The 22,130-nt window shown below is 40.7% G+C and overlaps 1 protein-coding gene across 3 annotated transcripts in view; it reads right to left on the minus strand.

Annotated features, from left to right (window-relative positions):
• Positions 1 to 348: 348 nt before the first annotated feature.
• The window catches only part of TNFSF8 (TNF superfamily member 8), a 77,118-nt gene continuing 55,336 nt past the window's right edge, over positions 349 to 22,130 (minus strand). For 2 of the 3 annotated variants that reach the window (XM_073600683.1, XM_073600685.1), the window contains 3 exons: positions 17,512 to 17,553; positions 11,834 to 11,884; positions 349 to 6,641 (listed from right to left, as the gene is read on the minus strand). In XM_073600683.1, the coding sequence (XP_073456784.1) occupies positions 6,226 to 6,641; positions 11,834 to 11,884; positions 17,512 to 17,553 (509 nt within the window). In that variant the 3' untranslated portion in view covers positions 349 to 6,225. The remainder of the gene's footprint in view (positions 6,642 to 11,833; positions 11,885 to 17,511; positions 17,554 to 22,130) is intronic. The other variant, XM_073600684.1, reaches the window with a different exon arrangement.

Raw genomic sequence — 22,130 nt, forward strand, 5'->3', positions numbered from 1 at the left:
CATATGCTAATTATAATCTGCTGTACAGCGGTCACAGGAGCAGCGCGCTGCGCACCCCCTAACCCGCGACAGGGCTGGATGATGTAAATGTCGTGCGATCTGGAAGTGGTTAAATAAAGCAGACTATCATGATATGCAAGTCTGGATTTTTTTCAACTGAAATTAGAAAAGAAAAAAAAATAACGCTTAGGTATAATTTGAATGAAAATAATGGTAACCAAAAATTCTAATAAAATTCTTGGAAAATCAAATAATGGTAACCACGTATTATGAATAAAAAAAAAAAATTATAATGACATAGAAATATAAATTAAATATCATAAAAATATAAATAAATACAATGAAAAATGGATGGTAACCAGGTAATATTTTAATGAAAACAGGATTTAAAAAAAAAAAATTAAAAACAACTTTTAAATAGTTGTAAACATGTTCAGGTTTATAAAATAATTTAGTGATTGGGTTTACAATTACTAAATAAAAATAGCTTCAAACAAATATTGAGAAATGTTCTTATAAATAGATAGATTAAAAAACAAACAAACACACAAATCTTTTTTTGAATATATTAACACAGGATCGATCTATAATATGTCGGTGTTCAAATAAATAACAGATATAATTATTTACATGTGTGACATACAAAATGAATGAGGTCAATTTAAATGAGTTGTAAGAGATCTATGAATAAAATATTTGCCTTTGCGGATATGTCAAACGTCGACCAAAAATGGCTGTACTTTCTCAAATACGTGTACTTCCCAAATCGTCATCGCCACCTAGTGGCCATAATGTTTTTTTGTCCCTGGAAATACCTCTATCGGGAAAAAAAAAATGTACTGTGGCCACTAGATGGCACTGGCGATCATGAAACCGCACATATTGGAGGAAGTACAGCAATTTTCTTCCTGATTGCGTGGGTGTTTCTCACATCCATACAACGAATGCTTTATACATAGACCCCTTAGTGACACCGACTAGTTTGACCATGCGTAGCAAGGGCCATATTTCATGGGGCACCTTGCAGTGTTTAAAATATTGCATCGTTTTAGAATGATTAGTTTCAAATTTTATTGAACAAAAATCTATGATGACAACAAATACATATTTTTTTTTTATGGCCAGTAGTATGAAAACTGGCAAATAAAATATAACTGTGTAGCTTTTATCAAGTTGCCTATTTGCTTAGGGCACTAAACCCCTTTTATGGATATTCTTAAAGACTGCATCCAGCCAAAATGTTTTTGAAGTTCTGAATGGAGTTGGGAATACTATATGGTAAAAAGTAGACCCTACGAATGATGGAGTTCAGGTGTTTACAGTGACAGCTACTCTTAATACTATAGCATACAAAGGCATTGTAGACAATTGTGGTCTTCAGGCCTTGTGGTAACAGTTTGGTGATGGCCCTTTTCTGTTCCAGTATGACTATGCCTGTGTACAAAGCCAGCTACATAAAGACATGGTTTAATCAGGTTGGTGTGGAGGAACTTGAGCAGCCTTCAAAGATCTCTGACCTCAACCCTACTTAACACTTTGTGAGATTGAAATGCCAATTGTGAGCAAAGGTCCTTGAGTGGCCTTCAAAGATCCCTGACCTCAACCCTACTAAATATTTATGGGACTGGAATGCCAATTGCGAGTAAAGGAACTTGAGTGACCTTCACAGATCCCTAATCTCAATCCTACTTAACACTTTATAAGATCGAAATGCCAATTGTGAGCCAAGGTCCTTGAGCAGCCTTCAAAGATCCCTGACCTCAGCCCTACTTAATGCTTTTTGGAATTGGAATGCCAATTGTGAGCCAAGAAACTTGATCGGCCTTTAAAGATGCCTGATCTTAACCCTACTAAATATTGTGAGTAAAGAAACTTTAGTGACCTTAAAGGATCCCTAATCTCAATCCTACTTAACACTTTGTGGGATTAGAACGCAGGTTGCGGAGCCATGTCTTCTCATCCCACCGGGCCACCAGCACAAATAGAACAATAAAACTCTGACATACAGTAGGTCTTAAGCCTTCATCATGCTGTTGTAATTATGTAAAAAAGGATTATATTTGGATATTTTTTAATTACGATTTTGCAGTGGAAATAGCTACCAATTGCATAACTCTCCAAGTTATAATTTAAAGCACTTTCCTGATCTTCATAAACCATGAATAAAACGTTTAGTGGGGTTAGAATTTCAGCACCACATTCAGGATAAAGTTGTTAGGTGGCATACATGTAATCTGTTGCAAAAATTAAATTTTTCTTTACGATTTAAATTTATTTGTTTAAAGTTCTAAACAGAAATGAAAGATACATAAACTTATCCTACAATAAAAATACTGTTTAAACAGATAATGATCAGACAGTCAATAAATAGAAAAAATATATATATAAAAAAAAGAAGTTGTTATTGTATCAAACTATTTGACGAATGTTTTGCCCATCCATATAGAGAAGTGTGACTGGTGACTAAAGGAGTGCCATAACAAAAACAATTGTAATTGGGTTGGAATCCAGAACTGAAACTATAGAGCAGGGGTCACCAAACTGCGGCCCGCGGGCTGGATGTGGCCTTTTGCTTGCCCTTATCCAGCCCTTGGGGCACTATTCCTCCCACTGATACCAATGATGGGGCCCTATTCCTCTCGCTGACACCAATGATGGGGCACTATTCCTCCCACTGATACCAATGATGGGGCACTATTTCTCCCACCGACAACAATGATGGGGCACTATTCCTCCTAACTGATACCAATGATGGAACACTGTTCCTCCCACTGATACCAGTGATGGGGCACTATTCTTCCCACTGACACCAATGATGGGACACTATTCCTCCCACTGATACCAATAACGGGGCACTATTACTAATTATTGCTTACTCCTACTGATGCTAGAGCATTTTCTAACCCCACTGGTCCCCCTAAAGTTTGAAGGTCAGCAAACTGGCCCTTTGTTTAGAAAGTCTGGAGACCCCTGCTATAGAGAAACTAACAGTAGATGGCTATAAAAAAAAGAAGGCTATACAAAGGGACTTTTTGCAAATTTTTGTTTACTTGCTGTGTTGCAGAAATCCCAGCCGCTGGGTTACCAGTATGTCTAACATACTGACTGCCAGTAAGCCAGTATGAATGAAGGAATTTTTTTCTCAACATAAAAGCAGCTTTAATGCCCATCTCTGGGCAAAACTGGAAAACACCCCTATCCCTCCTACTGAACTCACTCCTACCCATTCACAAAAGAAGAACAAAAAAAAATCCTAAACACTTATTAACTTCCCTAAATACACCCTAATGTGACCTTTTGAGACTCCTCTTCTGGAAGTGAAGAAAGACTGGTGACTACCAATGCAGCCTAAGCCCATGGCCAATTGGTCTTGTTGTCACTGGAGTTTCTAGGACCCCGTGAGGACCCCACCAATGGACCCCACATGACCAAGTAACAGGGTGGTCTACCAAAGAAGAACCCTCCCATTTTGCAGTTCACAACAGAGTAGAATTGAAACCCAGTGTGTAATGTGACACCCCAGGTTGAACGTTTTTTTGGGCCATTCAGATATTTTCTTTAATAACTGGTGATTAGGTAGATTTTCAATGACTTGTGTGTCACCTATCCAGAGTATTTTGAACCCGTTTTTCTAATAGATAAAATCTTTAAAAATAACTCCCACACTCCAAAGACATGCTGGTAGGTTAATTGGATAGATCCTGTCTAAAATTGGCCTTTGTATGTATGAATATAATGGTGCCCCTGATGACGTCATATGTGACGAAACATCATCGGCCATTAAAAAAAATTAAAAATTAAAAAAATTAAAAAAAAAACTATAAAATAGTTGCAATTATATTATTATAATTAATATAACTAACCCATTTAAAATTGGTCATTAATTTGCATTAACATGTAGGTCCAGGCATTATTCAAATTTGCCCCCAAACTTTTCTTTTCCCCATCAAGAACATGTCCCAACATTATTATTTTTTTAAAATCTTATTCCTGTAGTGAGAAACAGCTTTTATTACTCCATGTGATGTCAGCCTCGGGCTTGTAACATTTCTGCAAGGGCAGCTTCCGGGAGCTCTATTCCTATTCACGTAGGCACACCCCCAGAACTATATCTCCCAAGAGTTCCTGGGCAGGTTCTTGTGAGGAAAAACTTTTTTTTTTTTCCTAGGAAATAAACCACAGGATGCATGTGGACAGAGAGAGGTGGCCAAAGAAGAACCCTCCCATTTTGCAGTTCACAATAGAGAAGAATTGAAACCCAGTGTATATTGTGACCCCTGGATTGAAAGTTGTTTTGGGCCATTCAGATATTTTCTTTAATAACTGGTGATTAGGTCGATTTTCCATGACCTGTGTGTCACCTATCCAGAGTATTTTGAACCCGTTATTCTAATAGATAAAATCTTTAAAAATAACTCCCACACTCCAAAGACATGCTGGTAGGTTAATTGGATAGATCCTGTTTAAAACTGACCCTTGTATGTATGAATGTAATGGTGCCCCTGATGACGTCATATGTGACGAAACATCGCCGACCATTAAAAAAACAAATAAATAAAAAAATAACAATAAAAAAGTTGAAATTATATTATTATTATAATTAATATAACTAACCCATTTAAAATTGGTTATTAATTTGCATTAAAATGTAGGTCCAGGCGTTATTCGAATTTGCCCCCAAACTCCCCCTCCCCCCCAAGAACATGTCCCAACATTATTTTTTTTTTAAATCTTGTTCCTGTAGTGAGAAACAGCTTTTATTACTCCATGTGATGTCAGCCTCAGGCTTGTAACATTTCTGCAAGGGCATCTTCCGGGAGCTCTATTCCTATTCACGTAGGCACACCCCCAGAACTATGTCTCCCAAGAGTTCCTGGACAGGTTCTTGTCAGGAAAAACGTTTTTTTTTCTTTCTAGGAAATAAACCACAGTATGTATGTGGACAGAGAGAGGCAGGGGTAAGTGGTGTTCTGTAGTCCAGCAGGCAGGACTGACTACGCAGCAGAGGAATAGCAATAGATATTTTTCTGTTTTTGCAGCTTTTTTTATATAAGTATTTTTTTTTTTAGCCTTGACTTCACAGAAAAATTTCAGAATTGTTTTTTTCTTTCCTCGTGCGGTGGGGCTGTGCCCGTGCTGCATGGGTTAACTGCTCGTTTCTCTCTAGGGGTGAGGAGAACGGAGAAATAGTTACCTAATCTGTCGATCCTCCAAGCAAAAGACCGGTCCCTGCCGCTCCTTGCCCCCCCCCGCTTGCTAGCGGACGTAGACCAGCCCTGGATTTGAGGATGGCAGGAACAGTCCACCGCTAGACATGGGGAAGCACTGTTTTCTGGATGATCGAAGGATCAGGTAAGTATGGCCTTTGGGGCACCCCTGGATAAAATGAGCAGTTAACCCATGCTGTCTCAGGAATAAAAAAAATGTAATGAAGTCAGGGCCATCTTTAACACAGGGCAAAAGGGGCAGCTGCCCCGGGCCCGGTCATTGTTGTTGGGCCCGAAACAGCTGCCTCTTGAGCCCTGCACTGCCCCCAAATAGTTGATAAGTGGATTCGGGAGAGCCCAAGAATATGTTTTCTCAGGGTCCAATAAATATTAAAGATGGCCCTGACAGGACCATCTTTATCACAGGGCAAAAGGGGCAGCTGCCCCGGGCCCGGTCATTGTTGTGGGGCCCAAAACAGCTGCCTCTTGAGTCCTGCACTGCCCTCAAATAGTTGATAAGCTGATTCGGGAGGGCCCAAGAATATGTTTGCTTAGGATCCAATAAATATTAAAGATGGCCCTAACAGGGCCATCGTTAACACAGGGCAAAAGGGGCAGCTGCCCCGGGCCCGGTCATTGTTGTGGGGCCCAAAAACAGCTGCCTCTTGAGCCCCGCACTGCCCCCAAATAGTTGATAAGTGGATTCAGGAGGAACCAAGAATATGTTTGCCAGGGTCCAACAAATATTAAGGATGGCCCTGACGGGGCCACCTTTATCACAGGGCAAAGGGGCAGCTGCCCCAGGCCCAGTCATTGTTGTGGGGCCCAAAAACAGCTGCCTCTTGAGCCGCACACTGCCCCCAAATAGTTGATAAGCTGATTCGGGAGGGCCCAAGAATACGTTTGCTTAGGGTCCAATCAATATTAAAGACGACCCTAAATGAAGTTCTACTTTATACTACTTTTTTTTTCAGGGGTTTTATTATAAAACTTTAAAGTCTAAATATTGTTTTGTCCTTTATGAGTCATCCAATATCATAAATGCTCCGAACACACTGCTGTCCACTGACAGGCCATCATCACTGAGCCAGTGTGGGTGGCTTGTACGGACTGAGATGTTGTCATAATCTTTGAGTTTGATCTGGAGGCTGAAGTGTTGGTTGGTGAACATCTTACAAGGATTGGTTTCGTTTGGTTTTGTATCGTTCTGTCTTCGTAAAGTCTGCATCGTTAGGTGTTCTTCTTTTCCATTCAAAACCAGGTAAGTCCTTAAGTCTTCATTTTTTTCTAAACAGTCCCTAACAACAAACTGGAGCTGGCAGTTGACGAAATATAGACCTTTAGTCAAAATAGTAAGGTTTCCATCTTGGTACTTCATTCCTTTGCTGGACCTGTCATTTTTCCATAACAAAGTGGAAGATCCGCTGGGCAACACTAAAGAGCGTAAGAAATGAAAGAAATTAATAAAAATAAAAGAAAAAAATTTTTAAAAAATCACAAATCAAGATGTAACTACTACAAACTGGTCAACATTTGAATTGTCACGTGCATCTTCCACTAGGTTTCCATATATAAATGTAGCGCTTAGACATGTGCAATACGTTTCGTTCCGAATTCTTTTTTTTTTTTTTTTAACGAATTTCGACAAATTTGTTCATTCAGAAATACCCGAATTAACGAATACCCAAATTTTTCCAAATGTTTGGCAATTCGTAAACTCGAAAATTAAAAATTCAAAAATTCGTAAATTTGCAAATTTGGAAAATAGGAAATTCGAAATCTGAAAATGCGAAAATTTGGAAAATCATGAAATTGGAAAATCAGAACGAAAATCCGAAGATTAGAAGGAAAATCCGAAAATGTCAAAACCTGAAAATTCTAAAATCTGAAATAATAACTAACTAATAATAACTTAACTACTAACTATTAAATTATAGGTATTGGAATTTCCTTTCAAATTTGGCTGTTGGTGAACGTAACGAGTACGAATTTACAAATAACGGGAAGTGGTTCAGTTATCCTGACAGGGCGTTCGTATGACGTCCAGCATGATAACAAGCCAGATCGCGCCCACAGGGAAATGGGGGCGGGGCGTGCAGCGCAGCGATCGGTGGTGTGGTGTGTCAATCTGACACACCGCATCTCCGATCTAGGTACAGAGCCTCTGACGGAGGCTCTTTAAGACATGATTCGCGGTGACCATTCACAGCTGATCACGGTTTAAACAGCAAAAGCCATGTATCCGCTTTTCCTCTACACGGCTGACAGAAGCAAGTAGAAGAGAGCCGATCGGCTAATCTCCTGACAGGGGGGTCTGCACTGATTATCAGTGGACCCCCCCACCCCCACCGAGGATGCCCACCCAGGACCACCAGGTAAGCCCACTAGAGCCCACCAGGGATGGAAATCATTGCCCATGATGGATGGCACTTTGTGCCTATCAGTGATGCCTGCCAGCGCCTCTGATCAGTGCCACCTCTCAGTGCTCATCAGTGCTGCATATAAGTGCCACCTCATCCGTGCCACCTCATCTGTGCCACCTCATCCGTGCCACCTCATCAGTGCCACCTCCTCCGTGCCACCTCCTCCGTGCAACCTCATCTGTGCCACCTCATCAGTGCCACTTCATCAGTGCCACCTCATCAGTGCCACCTCATCCGTGCCACCTTCTCAGTGCAACCTCATCTGTGCCACCTCATCCGTGCCACCTCCTCAGTGCCACCTCATCTGTGCTACCTCATAAATGCCACCTCATCCGTGCCACTTCATCAGTGCCACCTCATCCGGGCCACCTCATCAGTGCAACCTCATCCGTGCCACCTCATGAGTGCCACCTCATCCGTGCCACCTCATCAGTGCCAATCAGTACAGCCTCATCAGTGCCCGTCAGTGAAGGAGAAAACTTACTTATTTACAAAGTTTTGTAACGGAAACTAAGAACAGCTTTTTTTTTCCCAAAATTTTCGTTCTTTTTTTATTTGTAGCGCAAAAAATAAAAACTCCAGAGGTGATCAAATACCACCAAAAGAAAGCTCTATTTGTTGGAAAAAAATTATAAAAATGTTGTTTGGGTACAGCGTCGCATGACCGCGCAATTGTCTTTTTTTAAAATGTTAAAGTGCTGAAAGCTGAAAATTGGTCTGGGCAGGAAGGTGTATAAGTGCCCGGTATTGAAGTGGTTAAGATGCACATCCAAGAGTCTTCTAAAACTATCAATACTCCAAAATCGGTGCTGACACCATTGATTGTGGAAGAGAGTTCCACATCATTACCGTCCCGATAGTGGGAAAAAAAACCCCTTCACAGCTTAAGGTTAAATTGCTTCTCCTCCAGTCTCATCGTGTGGCCCCCCTGTCCTCTTACATTCCCCGAGACTGAATAGTTTCCTACATACTCTGGGATCACCATTGAGATATTTGTATACGAACATCATATCTCCCCTTAAGTGTCTCTTCTCCATGAAGAATATTTTTAGTGCTTGTAGTCATTCCCCATAATTGAGGTCCTTCTGTCCCCCTTATTAAATTTGTTGCCCTTCTCTGGAGTCTCTTCAGTTCCAGAACATCCTTCCTGAGGACTTGTGGCCAGAAATGGGTTGGAATACTCCAGATGCGGCCAAACCAGAGATTTATAAAGTGGCAGGATTATCATATCTCCCCTCAAGTGTCTCCTCCCCATGAAGAATATGTTTAGTGCTTGTAGTCGTTCCCCGTAATTGAGGTCCTTCAGTCCCCCTTATTAAATTTGTTCCCCTTCTCTGGATTCTCTTCAGTTCCAGAACATCCTTCCTGAGGCCTTGTGGCCAGAAATGGGTTGGAATACTCCAGATGTGGCCGAACCAAAGATTTAAGTGGCAGGATTATCGTTTTACCCCTGGAGTAAATCTCCTTTTTAATGCACGCTGATCTTCTGCTGGCTTGGCTTGCTATCATCTACTAGGACCTAGAGATCTTTCTCCATCCTGGATTCCCCAAAGAGGTTTTCCCCCTAGTGAGTAACTTGCGTTTATATTTTTTAGCCCCCAAGTCCATTACTTTACATTTCTAAACATTAAACCTCATTTGCCATGTAGTTGCCCACCCCATTATTTTATCAAGGTCTTTTTGTAAAGTTTTTATATTCTGCTGTGATGTTATTACCCTACTACCCTATTATACCCTATTACCCTACCCTACCCTCTATATCAGGGGTCTCCAAACTTTCTAAACAATGGGCCAGTTTACTGTTCTTACGAATTTCGGTGGCTGGACTTTGGCCTTTGGGAGTAGAAAAGGTCCCGACATTAGCGAGAAAAAAAATCTTTGGTGTCAGTGGGAGGAATTGCGCCCTATCGTTGGTGTCAGTGGGAGGAATTGTGCCCTATCGTTGGTGTCAGTGGGAGGAATTGTGTCCCATCGTTGGTGTCATTGGGCCCAATTGTTGGTGTCAATGGGAGGAATTGTGCCCCATCGTTAATGTTATTGAGAGGAATTGTGCCCCATCATTGGTGTTTTGGAGCCCAATTGTTGATGTCCTTGGGTCACCGGGAGGAATTGTGCCCCATCATTGGTGTCAGTGGGAGTAATTGTGCGCCATAAGTGGTGTTATTGGGCCAAATTGTTGGTGTCATTGGGTAATTCTGCTCCATCGTTGGTGGCATTGGGAGGAATTGTGTCTTTTCACTGGTGTTAGTGGAGGGAAAATTATGGCCCATTGTTGGCCCCAAGGGACAGATAAAAGCAAGCAAAGGGCTCCATCTGGCCCCCTGGCCGCAGTTTGGAGATCACTGCTCTATATCATTTATGACTAAATTAAACAGAATTGGTCCCAGGACAGACCTTGGGGTACCATACTTACCACTCCAGATGGAGTGGAATAACATCTATCCAGATGTTCATGGATAGAATACAACCAGTATCCTATCCATGAACAAACCCTATGGTCCATGCTCACAGACTTCAGTTTGTAAATTAAGCATCTATGGGGGGACTGTAGAGAATGCTTTTGCAAAATCCAGATACACCACATCCACATGCCTTCCCCTAACCAGATTACAGCTCATTTCTTCGTAGAATGTTAGGAAGTGAGCTCTAATCTATCCAACCAGCTCCCTCAAAGCCTCATCTATAAACTGCTGGACATGGTTACACAATGACGTCATTAAGTGGAGGAGAGTGCCAGAGACAGCCGAAGGGATTTCTCCATCTCTACACCCAATTCCTCAAAGCATCATCTATAAACTGCTGGACATGGTCACACAATGACGTCATCAAGTGGAGGAGAGTGCGGGAGACAGCTGAAGTGCTTCCTCCATCTATCCAACCAATCTCTCAAAGCCTCATCTATAAACTGCCGGATATGGTCTCACAATGACGTCATCAAGTGGAGGAGAGTGCCAGAGACAGCCAAAGGGATTCCTCCATCTATACAACCAATCCCTCAAAGCATCATCTATAAACTGCTGGACATGGTCACATAATGACGTCATCAAGTACAATGGAGGGCCATCAGCACTGCATTTTATACGAGGACAGCGAGGGACCGCCCAGAAGTCAAAGTAGAGGAGAGTGCCGGAGACAGCTGAAGTGCTTCCTCTATCTATCCAATCAATCCCTCAAAGCCTCATCTATAAACTCCTGGACACGGTCACACAATACGTCATCAAGTGGAGGAGAGTGCCGGAGACAGCCGAAGGGATTCCTCCATCTATACATCCAATCCTCAAAGCATCATCTATAAACTGCTGGATGTGGTCACACAATGACGTCATCAAGTGGAGGAGAGTGCCAGAGACAGCCAAAGGGATTCCTCCATCTATACAACCAATCCCTCAAAGCATCATCTATAAACTGCTGGACATGGTCACACAATGACGTCATCAAGTGGAGGAGGGTGCCAGAGACAGCCGAAGGGATTCCACCAAATATCCAACCAATCCCTCAAAGCATCATCTATAAACTGCTGGACATGGTCACACAATGATGTCATCAAGTGGAGGAGGGTACCAGAGAAAGCCGAAGGGATTCCACCAAATATCCAACCAATCCCTCAAAGCATCATCTATAAATTGCTGGACATGGTCACACAATGAGGTCATCAAGTGAAGGAGAGTGCCGGAAGAAAGCTGAAGGGATTCCTCCATCTATACAACCAATCCTCAAAGCCTCATCTATAAACTGCTGGACATGGTCACATAATGACGTCATCAACTGGAGGAGACTTGCCGGAGCCTGCTGCAGTGCTCCCTCCATTTATGTAATCAGAGCCTCAGCTATAAGGCACTGCAGGACATGGTCACACAATGACATCATCAAGTACAATGGAGGGCCATCAGCAATGCATTTTATACGAGGACAGCGAGGGACCGTCCCAGAAGCCAAAGTGGAGGAGACAACCGAAGTGCTTCCTCCATCTATCCAACCAATCCTTCAAAGCCTCATCTATAAACTGCTGGACACGGTCACATAATGACGTCATCAAGTGGACGAGACTTGCTGGAGCCTGCTGCAGTGCTCCCTCCAGTTATGTAATCAGAGCCTCGGCTATAAGGCCCTGCAGGACATGGTCACACAATGACATCTCTGCAAGGGTATTTTTTTTTTTTTGTAATTTCTTGAGTTGGGCAAATCTAAATGCCTTGTACTTACGTTTGAGCTGCGCATGCGCTGTAGTCTGGTAGAGAGGCGCTGTACTGTTACCTGAAATGCAACAAAGATTTGTAAATTAAGCGGAAGCAAACTCACAAATAAAAAAAATAAATCTAGAAGGCAACGAAAAAAAAAAAAATTTGATACATGCACATTTCACCATATTTTATCCCTTTTAAAGATCCTGTGGGTACGGAATACACGATGATCTGTCCAGAAATTGCCAGAAATGGTGTCAGCCCTGCCCAGTTATCTTTTGTTAGCCACTTCCCACCCATATGACGTCCTGGACTTGAAGTGGTGATATCTTTCTTTTCAGCTGGCGATTCCCCTACAATGTAAAAGCCACCCTAGCAGCTGATTAGGATCTAGTGTTGAGGGAGGGGTCTTTTGTTGCTAACTGCCGGAGGGTCTATTGATGCTGGCTGCTGGGGAGGTGTTGCTGGTGGGGGATCAATGGCTGCTGGTAGGGTATTTTGTTGTTGGTGGGTCTATTGATGCGGTGGGGGGGTCTATTGTTGCTGGGAAGGACCTGCTGTTGAAAAAAGGATCTATTGTTGCTGACTGCTGGCAGATATATTTTTGCTGGTGGGAGATCTATTGTTGATGGTGGGAGGTCTATTTTTGCCGGTGGGTGATCTGTTGTTGCTGGTAGGGTATATTATTGTGAGAGGGGGCTATTGTTGCTGGTGGGAGGTCTATTATTGCTGGTGGGAGATCTATTGTTGTTGGTAGGGTATATTATTGTGGGGGGGGGGTCTATTGTTGCTGGGGGGAGGTCTATTATTGCTGGTGGGAGGTCTATTGTTGCTGGTGGGAGGTCTATTGTTGCTGGTGGGAGATCCATAGTTGCTGGTGGGAGATCTATTGTTGCTGGTGGAAGGGTCTATTGTTGCTGGTGGGAGATCTATTGTTGTTGGTGGAAGGGTATATTGTTGCTGGTGGGAGATCTATTGTTGTTGGTGGAAGGGTATATTGTTGCTGGTAGGATATATTGTTGTGGGGGGGTCTATTGTTGCTGGAAAGATCTATTGTTGATGGTGGGTGATCTATTGTTGCTAGTGGGAGATCTATTGTTGCTGGTGGGAGGTCTATTGTTGCTGGTAGGATATATTGTTGGGGGGGGGGTCTATTGTTGCTGGGGCGATCTATTGTTGATGGTGGGAGATCTATAGTTGCTGGTGGGAGATCTATTGTTACTGGTGGGAGATCTATTGGTGCTGGTGGGAGATCTATTGTTGCTGCAGGGGATCCGCTTTACTGCTGTTCTTGTTATCATTAACAGATTTCCATAAAATGGTAGGCGGGCCTGTATTCTCTAAAGGGGGCGGTACTAGTAGGTGGGTAGGGGGTGGAACCAAGGGATGGTGCACAGAGGTGGGCAGAGACAAGGGCTGTCACTGAAAGGGGAGAGGACATCCACTTATTCCCTGAGAAAAGAAGCCCAGGTTATAAACAGGCTCCTGTTGCCCTCTCATCACCGGTCAAAGGCAACTGAAAAGCGATCCGACCACAGATCGCTTTTCAGAGGCATGTGTAAATGTAGACAATCGTGTAAATGTAGCCTTAAAAAATAACCTTCTGTAAAACACTGAACACCTTATCCTGCACCTCCAATGCACTGAAAGGGTTGAACCACTACCTGCCGGCCTGTACCACCAGGGGGGGGTTTCATATGACATCCCTCAGAACAAGCCCTCGGGGGGAGGGGGGGCGTGCAGTGCGGCGATCGGTGGTGCGGTGATTCGCTCGAGCACACCGCATCTCCAATCCAGGTAAAGAGCCTATGACGGAGGCTCTTTACCATGTGATCAGCTGTGTCCAATCACAGCTGATCGCGGTGTAAATAGTGCCCATAAATGCAGCCTATCAGTGCCCATCAGTGCTGCCCATGAGGGCCCAAAAGTGCTGCATATCATTACCACCCATCAGTGCCCATAAATGCTGCACATCAGTGCTGCCCATCAGTGCCCCCTATCACTGCCCATCAGTGCCGCCTCATCAGTGCCCCCATCATTGCTGCCTATCAGTGCCCATAAATGCTGCCCATCAGTGCTGCCCATCAGTGCCCCCTATCACTGCCCATCAGTGCCGCCTCATCAGTGCTCCCATCATTGCTGCCTATCAGTGCCCATAAATGCTGCCCATCAGTGCCGCCTCATCAGCTCTCATCAGCGAAGGAGAAAAATTATTTATTTACAAAAATTTATTTTACAAAATTTATTTACAAAAAATTCAGGAATCAAGAAAAACTTTTATTTTTTTTCAAAATTTTCAGGAATTTTTTCATTTGTTTAGCAAAAAAAAAAAAAAAATCCCCCCCAAGCGGTGATTAAATACCACCAAAAGAAATCTATTTGTGTGAAAAAAAATGATAGAAATGTCCTCTGTGTACAGTGTTGCATGACCGCGTAATTGTCATTCAAAATATGACAGCGCTGAAAAGGTGAATATTGGCTGGGGCAGGAAAGGGGGGGGGGGGGTAAAGTGTCTGCTATTGAAGGGGTTACAATAAAAAAAAAGAAGGTTTCTCTCTTCCCTATATTGCTCTATTGATCCAACGTTCAGGTTTCGTGTCACTTCACCCTTTCATTCGATGTGAACGTCATCAGAAAAAAAAAATCATTAGAAAAATAACAAACGTCTATTACTTGTAACGAATATCTCCCTCTGCTGGATGCAGGCGGGGAAGCACAGAGCTTTTTTTTTTCCTTTTTTTTTTTTTTTTCTTTTTTGCAGGAAACTGTAATTGTTTTTTTTTTTGCTTTTTTTTTTTGCTTTTGTCATCTATGAAAAGATCTGCGAGGTTGAAGCGGGAAGTCATTAGTCCTCCGATATTTGGCTGGTCATTTCGGCGAGCCACTGAAATAATGAACTCGGTGGTGGCCTTGTGCGCCAACTTTTGGCTTTCAAAAAAAAAAAAAAAATATTCACCAATAATTTTTATGATAAGTGCCTTGAAAAAGTATTCACACCCCTTGAAATTTTCCACATTTTGTCATGTTACAACCAAAAAGGTAAATGTATTTTATTGGGATTTTATGTGATAGACCAACACAAAGTGGCACATAATTGTGAAGTGGAAGGAAAATGATAAATGATACAAATAAATATGTGAAAAGTGTAGGGGGGGGGCATTTGTATGGCGCCCGCCGGAGTCAATACTTTGTAGAACCCCCTTTCACTGCAAGTCTTTTTGGGGATGTCTCTACCAGCTTTGCACATCTAGAGAGGACATTTCTGTCCATTCTTCTTCTTTGCAAAATATCTCAAGCTCTGTCAGATTGGATGGAGAGCGTCTGTGAACAGCAATTTTCAAGTCTTGCCAAAGATTCTCAATGGGATTTAGGTCTGGACTGTGACTGGGTCATTCTAACACATGAATATGCTTTGATCTAAACCATTCCATTGTAGCTCTGGCTGGATGTTTCGGGTCGTTGTCCTGCTGGAAGGTGAACCTCCGCCCCGGTCTCAGGTCTTTTGTAGACTCTAACAGGTTTTCTTCTAAGATTGTCCTGTATTTGGCTCCATCCATCTTCCCATCAACTCTGACCAGCTTCCCTGTCCCTGCTGAAGAAAAGCATCCCCACCACATGATGCTGCCACCACCATGTTTCACGGTGGGGATGGTGTGTTCAGGGTGATGTGCAGTGTTATTTTTCCTCCACACATAGCGTTTCGCTTTTAAGCCAAAAGGTTGAATTTTAGTCTCATCTGACCAGATCACCTTCTTCCACATGTTTGCTGTGTCCTCCACATGGCTTCTCACAAACTACAAACAGGACTTCTTATGACTTTCTTTCACCAATGTCTTTCTTCTTGTCACTCTTCCATAAAGGGCAGATTTGTGGAGAACACGACTAATAGTTGTCCTGTGGACAGATTCTCCCACCTGAGCTGTGGATCTCTGCAGCTCCTCCAGAGTTACCATGGACCTCTTGGCTCTTCTCTGATGAATGTTCTCCTTGCCCGGCCGGTCAGTTTAGGTGGACGGCCATGTCTTGGTAGGTTTGCAGTTGTCCCATACTCTTTCCATTTTCCGATGATGGATTGAACAGAGCTCCGTGAGATGTTCAAAGCTTGGGAGATTTTTTTTATAACCTAACCCTGCTTTATACTTCTCCACAACTTTATCCCTGACCTGTCTGGTGTGTTCCTTGGCCTTCATGATGCTGTTTGTTCACTAAGGTTCTCTAACAAACCTCTGAAGGCTTCACAGAACAGCTGTATTTATACTGAGATTAAATGACAAACAGGTGGACTCAATTTACTAATTAGGTGACTTCTGAAGGCAGTTGGTTCCTCTAGATTGTAGGTAGAGGTATCAGAGTAAAGGGGAGCTGAATACAAATGTACCCCCCCCCCCACACTTTTCACATATTTATTTGTAAAAAAAATTGAAAACCATTTATCATTTTCCTTCCACTTCACAATTATGAGCCACTTTGTGTTGGTCCATCACATAAAATCCCAATAAAATACATTTACCTTTTTGGTTGTAACATGACAAAATGTGGGAAATTTCAAGGGGTATGAATACTTTTTTAAAGGCACTATATTGTGGCTGTATACCCTAATTCACTATGGACCCTATTTATTTAGTGATACTTTAAAAAAAAAACAAAAAAAAAAAACATGCTAAGGCCTATAACAAAATCTCCCTATAATTATTTGGTAAAACGTTTGCTTTTTTTTTTTTTTTTTTTTAAATTATTTTTTTATTTTTTTGCCAGTTTGGTTCCAGAGCATTTTTTTTTTTTTTTGCACACATGTAAAAATCCAAATTTTTGGCAATAAATTTACTTACCCCCCCCCAGAACATTAAATATTATATATTTTCTGAAAGAAGAGACCCCGTAGAATGAAAATAGTGATCATTGCACATTTTTATGTCACATACTATTTGCGCAACTGTTTATTAAACTGAAATTTTCAGGAAACAAAAAAAAAAATATATATAATAATATGAATTTCAGTGCAAAAACACACAATATAATACCCACAATAAAAAACACAATATAAAAGATGGGATTGCATCGAGTGAATAGATACCAAACATTCCATTGAGCAGTCTTCAAATTGCGTGCGCCTGCAATATCACCAAAAAATAAGGATTTTTAAAATTTTTTGCTAATTTTTGGGGTTTTTGCGACACTGAAATAAACAAAAATAAAATAAAATGGACCAAAAAAAATTTTAAAAAACCCCATAATGGTAAAAATAATATTTACATTGAATTTTTTTTTTTTTAGTGTAAATGTCCCCCGTTCATTTATTTAAACGGGGGACAGAATCTAGTATCTGTGGCCTAATAAGGTTCAGGACTTCCCAGACTGCATGCTCAGATATGGGTGTGGATTTTTTTTTTTGGGCGGGGGGACCCCATGCTTTTTTTTTTCTTGTTTTTTTTTCTTGTTTTTGTTTTTTTGCATGGGGTTCTGCCTTAAAATCCATACAGACCCAAAGAGGGTCCCACAATAATAGGAAGTGCCTGAGCAAAAAAAAACTTTCATGGCAGGATCGCCAGGGATTATTTAATGAAAGCTGCAGGTTTTAAAAGACTGAAAACTGTTTTTGAAAACACATTGCCGTGCCACGGGTTATATGAGATTTTAGTCATTGGGATTAGATTCCCTATAAAGATATATGTTTTTCAAAATCGTCATACAGATACTTGCCAAACATGGTCCATATGGAGCCCTCATGAAAATTTGGCAGACCTGCAGAAAAAATTAAATCAAAGTAAATTAAATTAATTAATTAATAAATAAATCTAAGAAAAAAAAATGTGGTTACATTTTTTTTTTTTTTTTACTGCCCACTAAAAAAAAAAAAAAAAATCCCAAAAATTCCACATGGATGATGATATAGAGACTAAGGACATTAAAAAAGATGGATGGACAGATATTGTAAAAAAATATGTAGCATATTGAATACCCTGTGAGTTTTTCTGTATCAGTAGTTCCAATTAAAAATCGAATTAATAATATTATTATACAGGATTTATATTATTATTATTATAAATATTGTTATTATTATTATTATTATTATTATTAATAATAATAATAATAATAATAATATATTTATTATATATTATTTATATAGCGCCAACAGTTTGCACAGCGCTTTACAACATGAGGGCTGACAGTACAGTTACAATACAATTCAATACATGATATTGTCAAGGGGTGCAGAAAACAGAAAATATTATTATTATTATTATTAAGTATAGTAATAATAATAATATATGTATTGCTATTATCATTAATAATAATAATAAAAATAATATATTTATTATATATTATTCATATAGCACCAACAGTTTGCGCAGCGCTTTACAACATGAGGGCTGACAGTACAGTTACAATAAAATTTAATACAGGATATTGTCAAGGGGTTCAGAAAACAGAAAATAATAATAATAATAATAATAATAATAATAATAATAATAAGTATAGTAATAATAATAATAATAATAATAATAATAATAATAATAATAATATATTTTTTGTTATTATCATTAATAATAATAATATATTTATTATAAATTATTTATATAGCGCCTACAGTTTGCACAGCGCTTTACAACATGAGGGCAGACAGTACAGTTACAATACAATTCAATGCAGGATATTGTCAAGGGGTGCAGAAAATAATAATAATAATAAGTATAGTAATAATAATAATAATATATTTATTGTTATTATCATTAATAATAATAATAATAATAATAATAATAATAATAATAATATATTTATTATATATTATTTATATAGCGGCAACAGTTTGCGCAGCGCTTTACAACATGAGGGCAGACAGTACAGTTACAATACAATTCAATGCAGGATATTGTCAAGGGGTGCAGAAAACAGCGAGGCCTCAAGACCCAGGTTCTTCCAGAAAGAAAAAAAAAAAGGCAAATTTTGGGAATGCGAATTTTGTAGCGAAGAGCAAGATGCATGTTTTTTTTTTTTTTCAGAAAGTTTAAAAAAATAAATTTGGCAAATTTTGGGAATGCAAATTTTGTATTTACAGTCCCAAAATTTGGCAAATTTTCCCTTTTATTAAATTTGAGGATGCTCCTTGGCACCTTACAAAGGCAAAATTAATATTAAAAAGAAAAAAAGGTAAGGAGTTTTTCAACAATTTTTTTTGTGCAATTATATTTTTTAGCAGATATTTTTTATCTTTTTTTTTTTTTTTTTAATATTTTATTATTATAGTCACAATTAGTTACAAAAATATCTTTATTTTCCCTATTTTTACTTTTAGCACATCTCTATATTCTTACACACAGACACGACACATAAGGGAAGAAAGACACACAGGGCAAGTTTTGGACTTTATAACCAGATTTGTGGTTAGAGTTGATCATTCGGCTACTTTACTAATCCATGTGAATAAATTCTTAATGTGTCACAATATATAAGGATAGCTTTTTTTTTTTTCAGGAAAGCTCCGCCTTATATTATTAGAAAGGCATCCCTGACCTTCAACAATGTGACTATGCCTACGCCCAGACGATGCCATCATGCTGCTGCAAGCAGGACGTGTCTTATAGTTACATAGTAGGTGAGGTCGAAAAAAGACACAAGTCCATCAAGTCCAACCTATGTCTGTGATTATGTGTCAGTATTACATTGTATATCCCTGTATGTTGCGGTCATTCAGGTGATTATCTAATAGTTTCTTGAAGCTATCGATGCTCCTCGCTGAGACCACCACCTGTGGAAGGGAATTCCACATCCTTGCTGCTCTTACAGTAAAGAACCCTCTACATAGTTTAAGGTTAAACTTCCTTTTCTTCTAATGGCCACGTGTCTTGTTAAACTCCCTTCTGCGAAAAAGTTTTCTCCCTATTTTGGGGTCACCAGTCCGGTATTTGTAAATCGAAATCATATCCCCTCTCAAGCGTCTCTTCTCCAGAGAGAATAAGTTCAGAGCTCACAACCTTTCCTCATAACTAAGATCCTCCAGACCCTTTGTTAGCTTTGTTGCTCTTCTTTGTACTCGCTCCATTTCCAGTACATCCCTCCGGAGGACTGGTGCCCAGAACTGGACAGCATACTCCAGGTGCGGCCGGACCAGAGTCTTGTAGAGCGGGAGAATAATCGTTTTATCTCTGGAGTTGATCCCCTTTTTAATGCCAATATTCTGTTTGCTTTGTTAGCAGCAGCTTGGCATTGCTGAGCCTATCATCTACTAGGACCCCCAGGTCCTTTTCCATCCTAGATCCCCCCAGAGGTTCTCTCCCCAGTGTATAGATTCATATTTTTGCCACCCAAATGCATTATTTTACATTTTTCTACATTGAACCTCATTTGCCATGTAGTCGCCCACCCCATTAATTTGTTCAGATCTTCTTCCAAGGTTTCCACATCCTGCGGAGAAGTTATTGCCCTGCTTAGCTAAGTAGCATCCACAAATACAGAGATTGAACTGTTTATCCCATCCTCCAGGTCGTTTATGAACAAATTAAATAGGATTGGTCCCAGCACAGAACCCTGGGGGACCCCACTACCCACCCCTGACCATTCCGAGTACTCCCCATTTATCACCACCCTCTGAACTCACCCTTGTAGCCAGTTTTCAATCCATGTACTCACCCTATGGTCCATGCCAAGGGACCTTATTCTGTACAGTAAACGTTTATGGGGAACTGTGTCAAATGCTTTTGCCGAATCCAGATACACCACGTCTACGGGCCTTCCTTTATCTAGATGACAACTCACCTCCTCATAGAAGGTTAGTAGATTGGTTTGTCAAGAACGATTCTTCATGAATCCATGCTGATTACTGCTAATAATATCGTTCTTATTACTAAAATCTTGTATATAGTCCCTTATCATCCCCTCCAAGAGTTTACATACTATTGATGTTAGGCTAACTGGTCTGTAATTCCCAGGGACGTATTTTTTTTAAATATTGGTGCTACATTGGCTTTTCTCCAATCAGCTGGTACCATTCCAGTCAGTAGACTATCTGTAAAAATTAGGAACAACGGTCTGACAATTATTTGACTGAGTTCCCTAAGTACCCTCGGATGCAAGCCATCTGGTTCCGGTGATTTATTAACGTTAAATTTCCCAAGTCTAATTTTAATTATGTCCTCTGTTAACCATGGAGGTGCTTCCTGTGATGTGTCATGAGGATAAACACTGCAGTTTTGGTTACTGAAGCCCCCCTTATATAAAGGTAAAAAACATTACACTGCTCTAACATAAAAAAACAATAATATTAATTGTAATACTAGTACTATATTATCACCACTACTACTAATAACAATCATAATGATGATGATGATTAGGGATGAGCTTCGTGTTCGACTCGAACATCGGCTGTTCGCCCGTTCGGCGAATTCCGAACAATATGGGCCGTTCGCGCCAAATTCGTGTGGCGCGTCACGGCCCATAATTCACTGCGGCATTGCAGTGCATTGCTTGCTGATGATTGGCCAAGCATGCACTATGACCCGCATGCTTGGCCAATCACAGCGCCGCCTTAACAGAGAGCCATAATTGGCCAAAGCCAAGGAGGCTTTGGCCAATTATGGCTCAGGGGATTTAGTACACGCCCCACACTATATAAGGCCGCCTGCACGGCGGCCCTGTGCAGTGTGTTCCGGTGTGCTTAGAGAGAGAGAGAGAGAGAGAGAGAGAGACAGTGTCATTTCATTTGAGTTAGCTAGATTAGGCAGGACAGTCAGTCAGTTAGCTGCACTTAAAGTGTATTGTGTATATATATGCATCCCAGGTGTTGCATATATATATATATATACACTGTATTCAGTTTAGCTAGATCCGTTCCTGTTATCTTCTAGACTATTTACATTTAGTGCAGTGCGTCCTGCTCACAGTGTTCAGCTAGATCCGTTCCTGTTATATTCCTACTGACAGGCAGGCTTGTCTTGTTACAGTATTTTGAAGAAAATTACTGGTGTTCTTTTGATCCTATTAGTGCCACAGTCAGGCAGCTAGACTATTTACAGTTAGTGTAGTGCGTCCACCTCACAGTGTTCAGCTAAACCTACAAGCTAGTGTGGTGCGTCCTGCTCACAGTGTTCAGCTAGATCCGTTTCTGTTATCTTCTTACTGACAGGCAGGCTTGTCTTGTTACAGTATTTTAAAGAAAATTACTGGTGTTCTTTTGATCCTATTAGTACCACAGTCAGGCAGCTAGACTATTTACAGTTAGTGCAGTGCGTCCTGCTCACAGTGTTCTGCTAAACCTACAAGTTAGTGGGGTGCGTCCACCTCACAGTGTTCAGCTAAACCTACAAGTTAGTGGGGTGCGTGCT

The sequence above is a fragment of the Aquarana catesbeiana genome, linkage group LG09 (genome assembly GCF_042186555.1).
Source record: "Aquarana catesbeiana isolate 2022-GZ linkage group LG09, ASM4218655v1, whole genome shotgun sequence".
Lineage (NCBI taxonomy): Eukaryota > Metazoa > Chordata > Amphibia > Anura > Ranidae > Aquarana > Aquarana catesbeiana.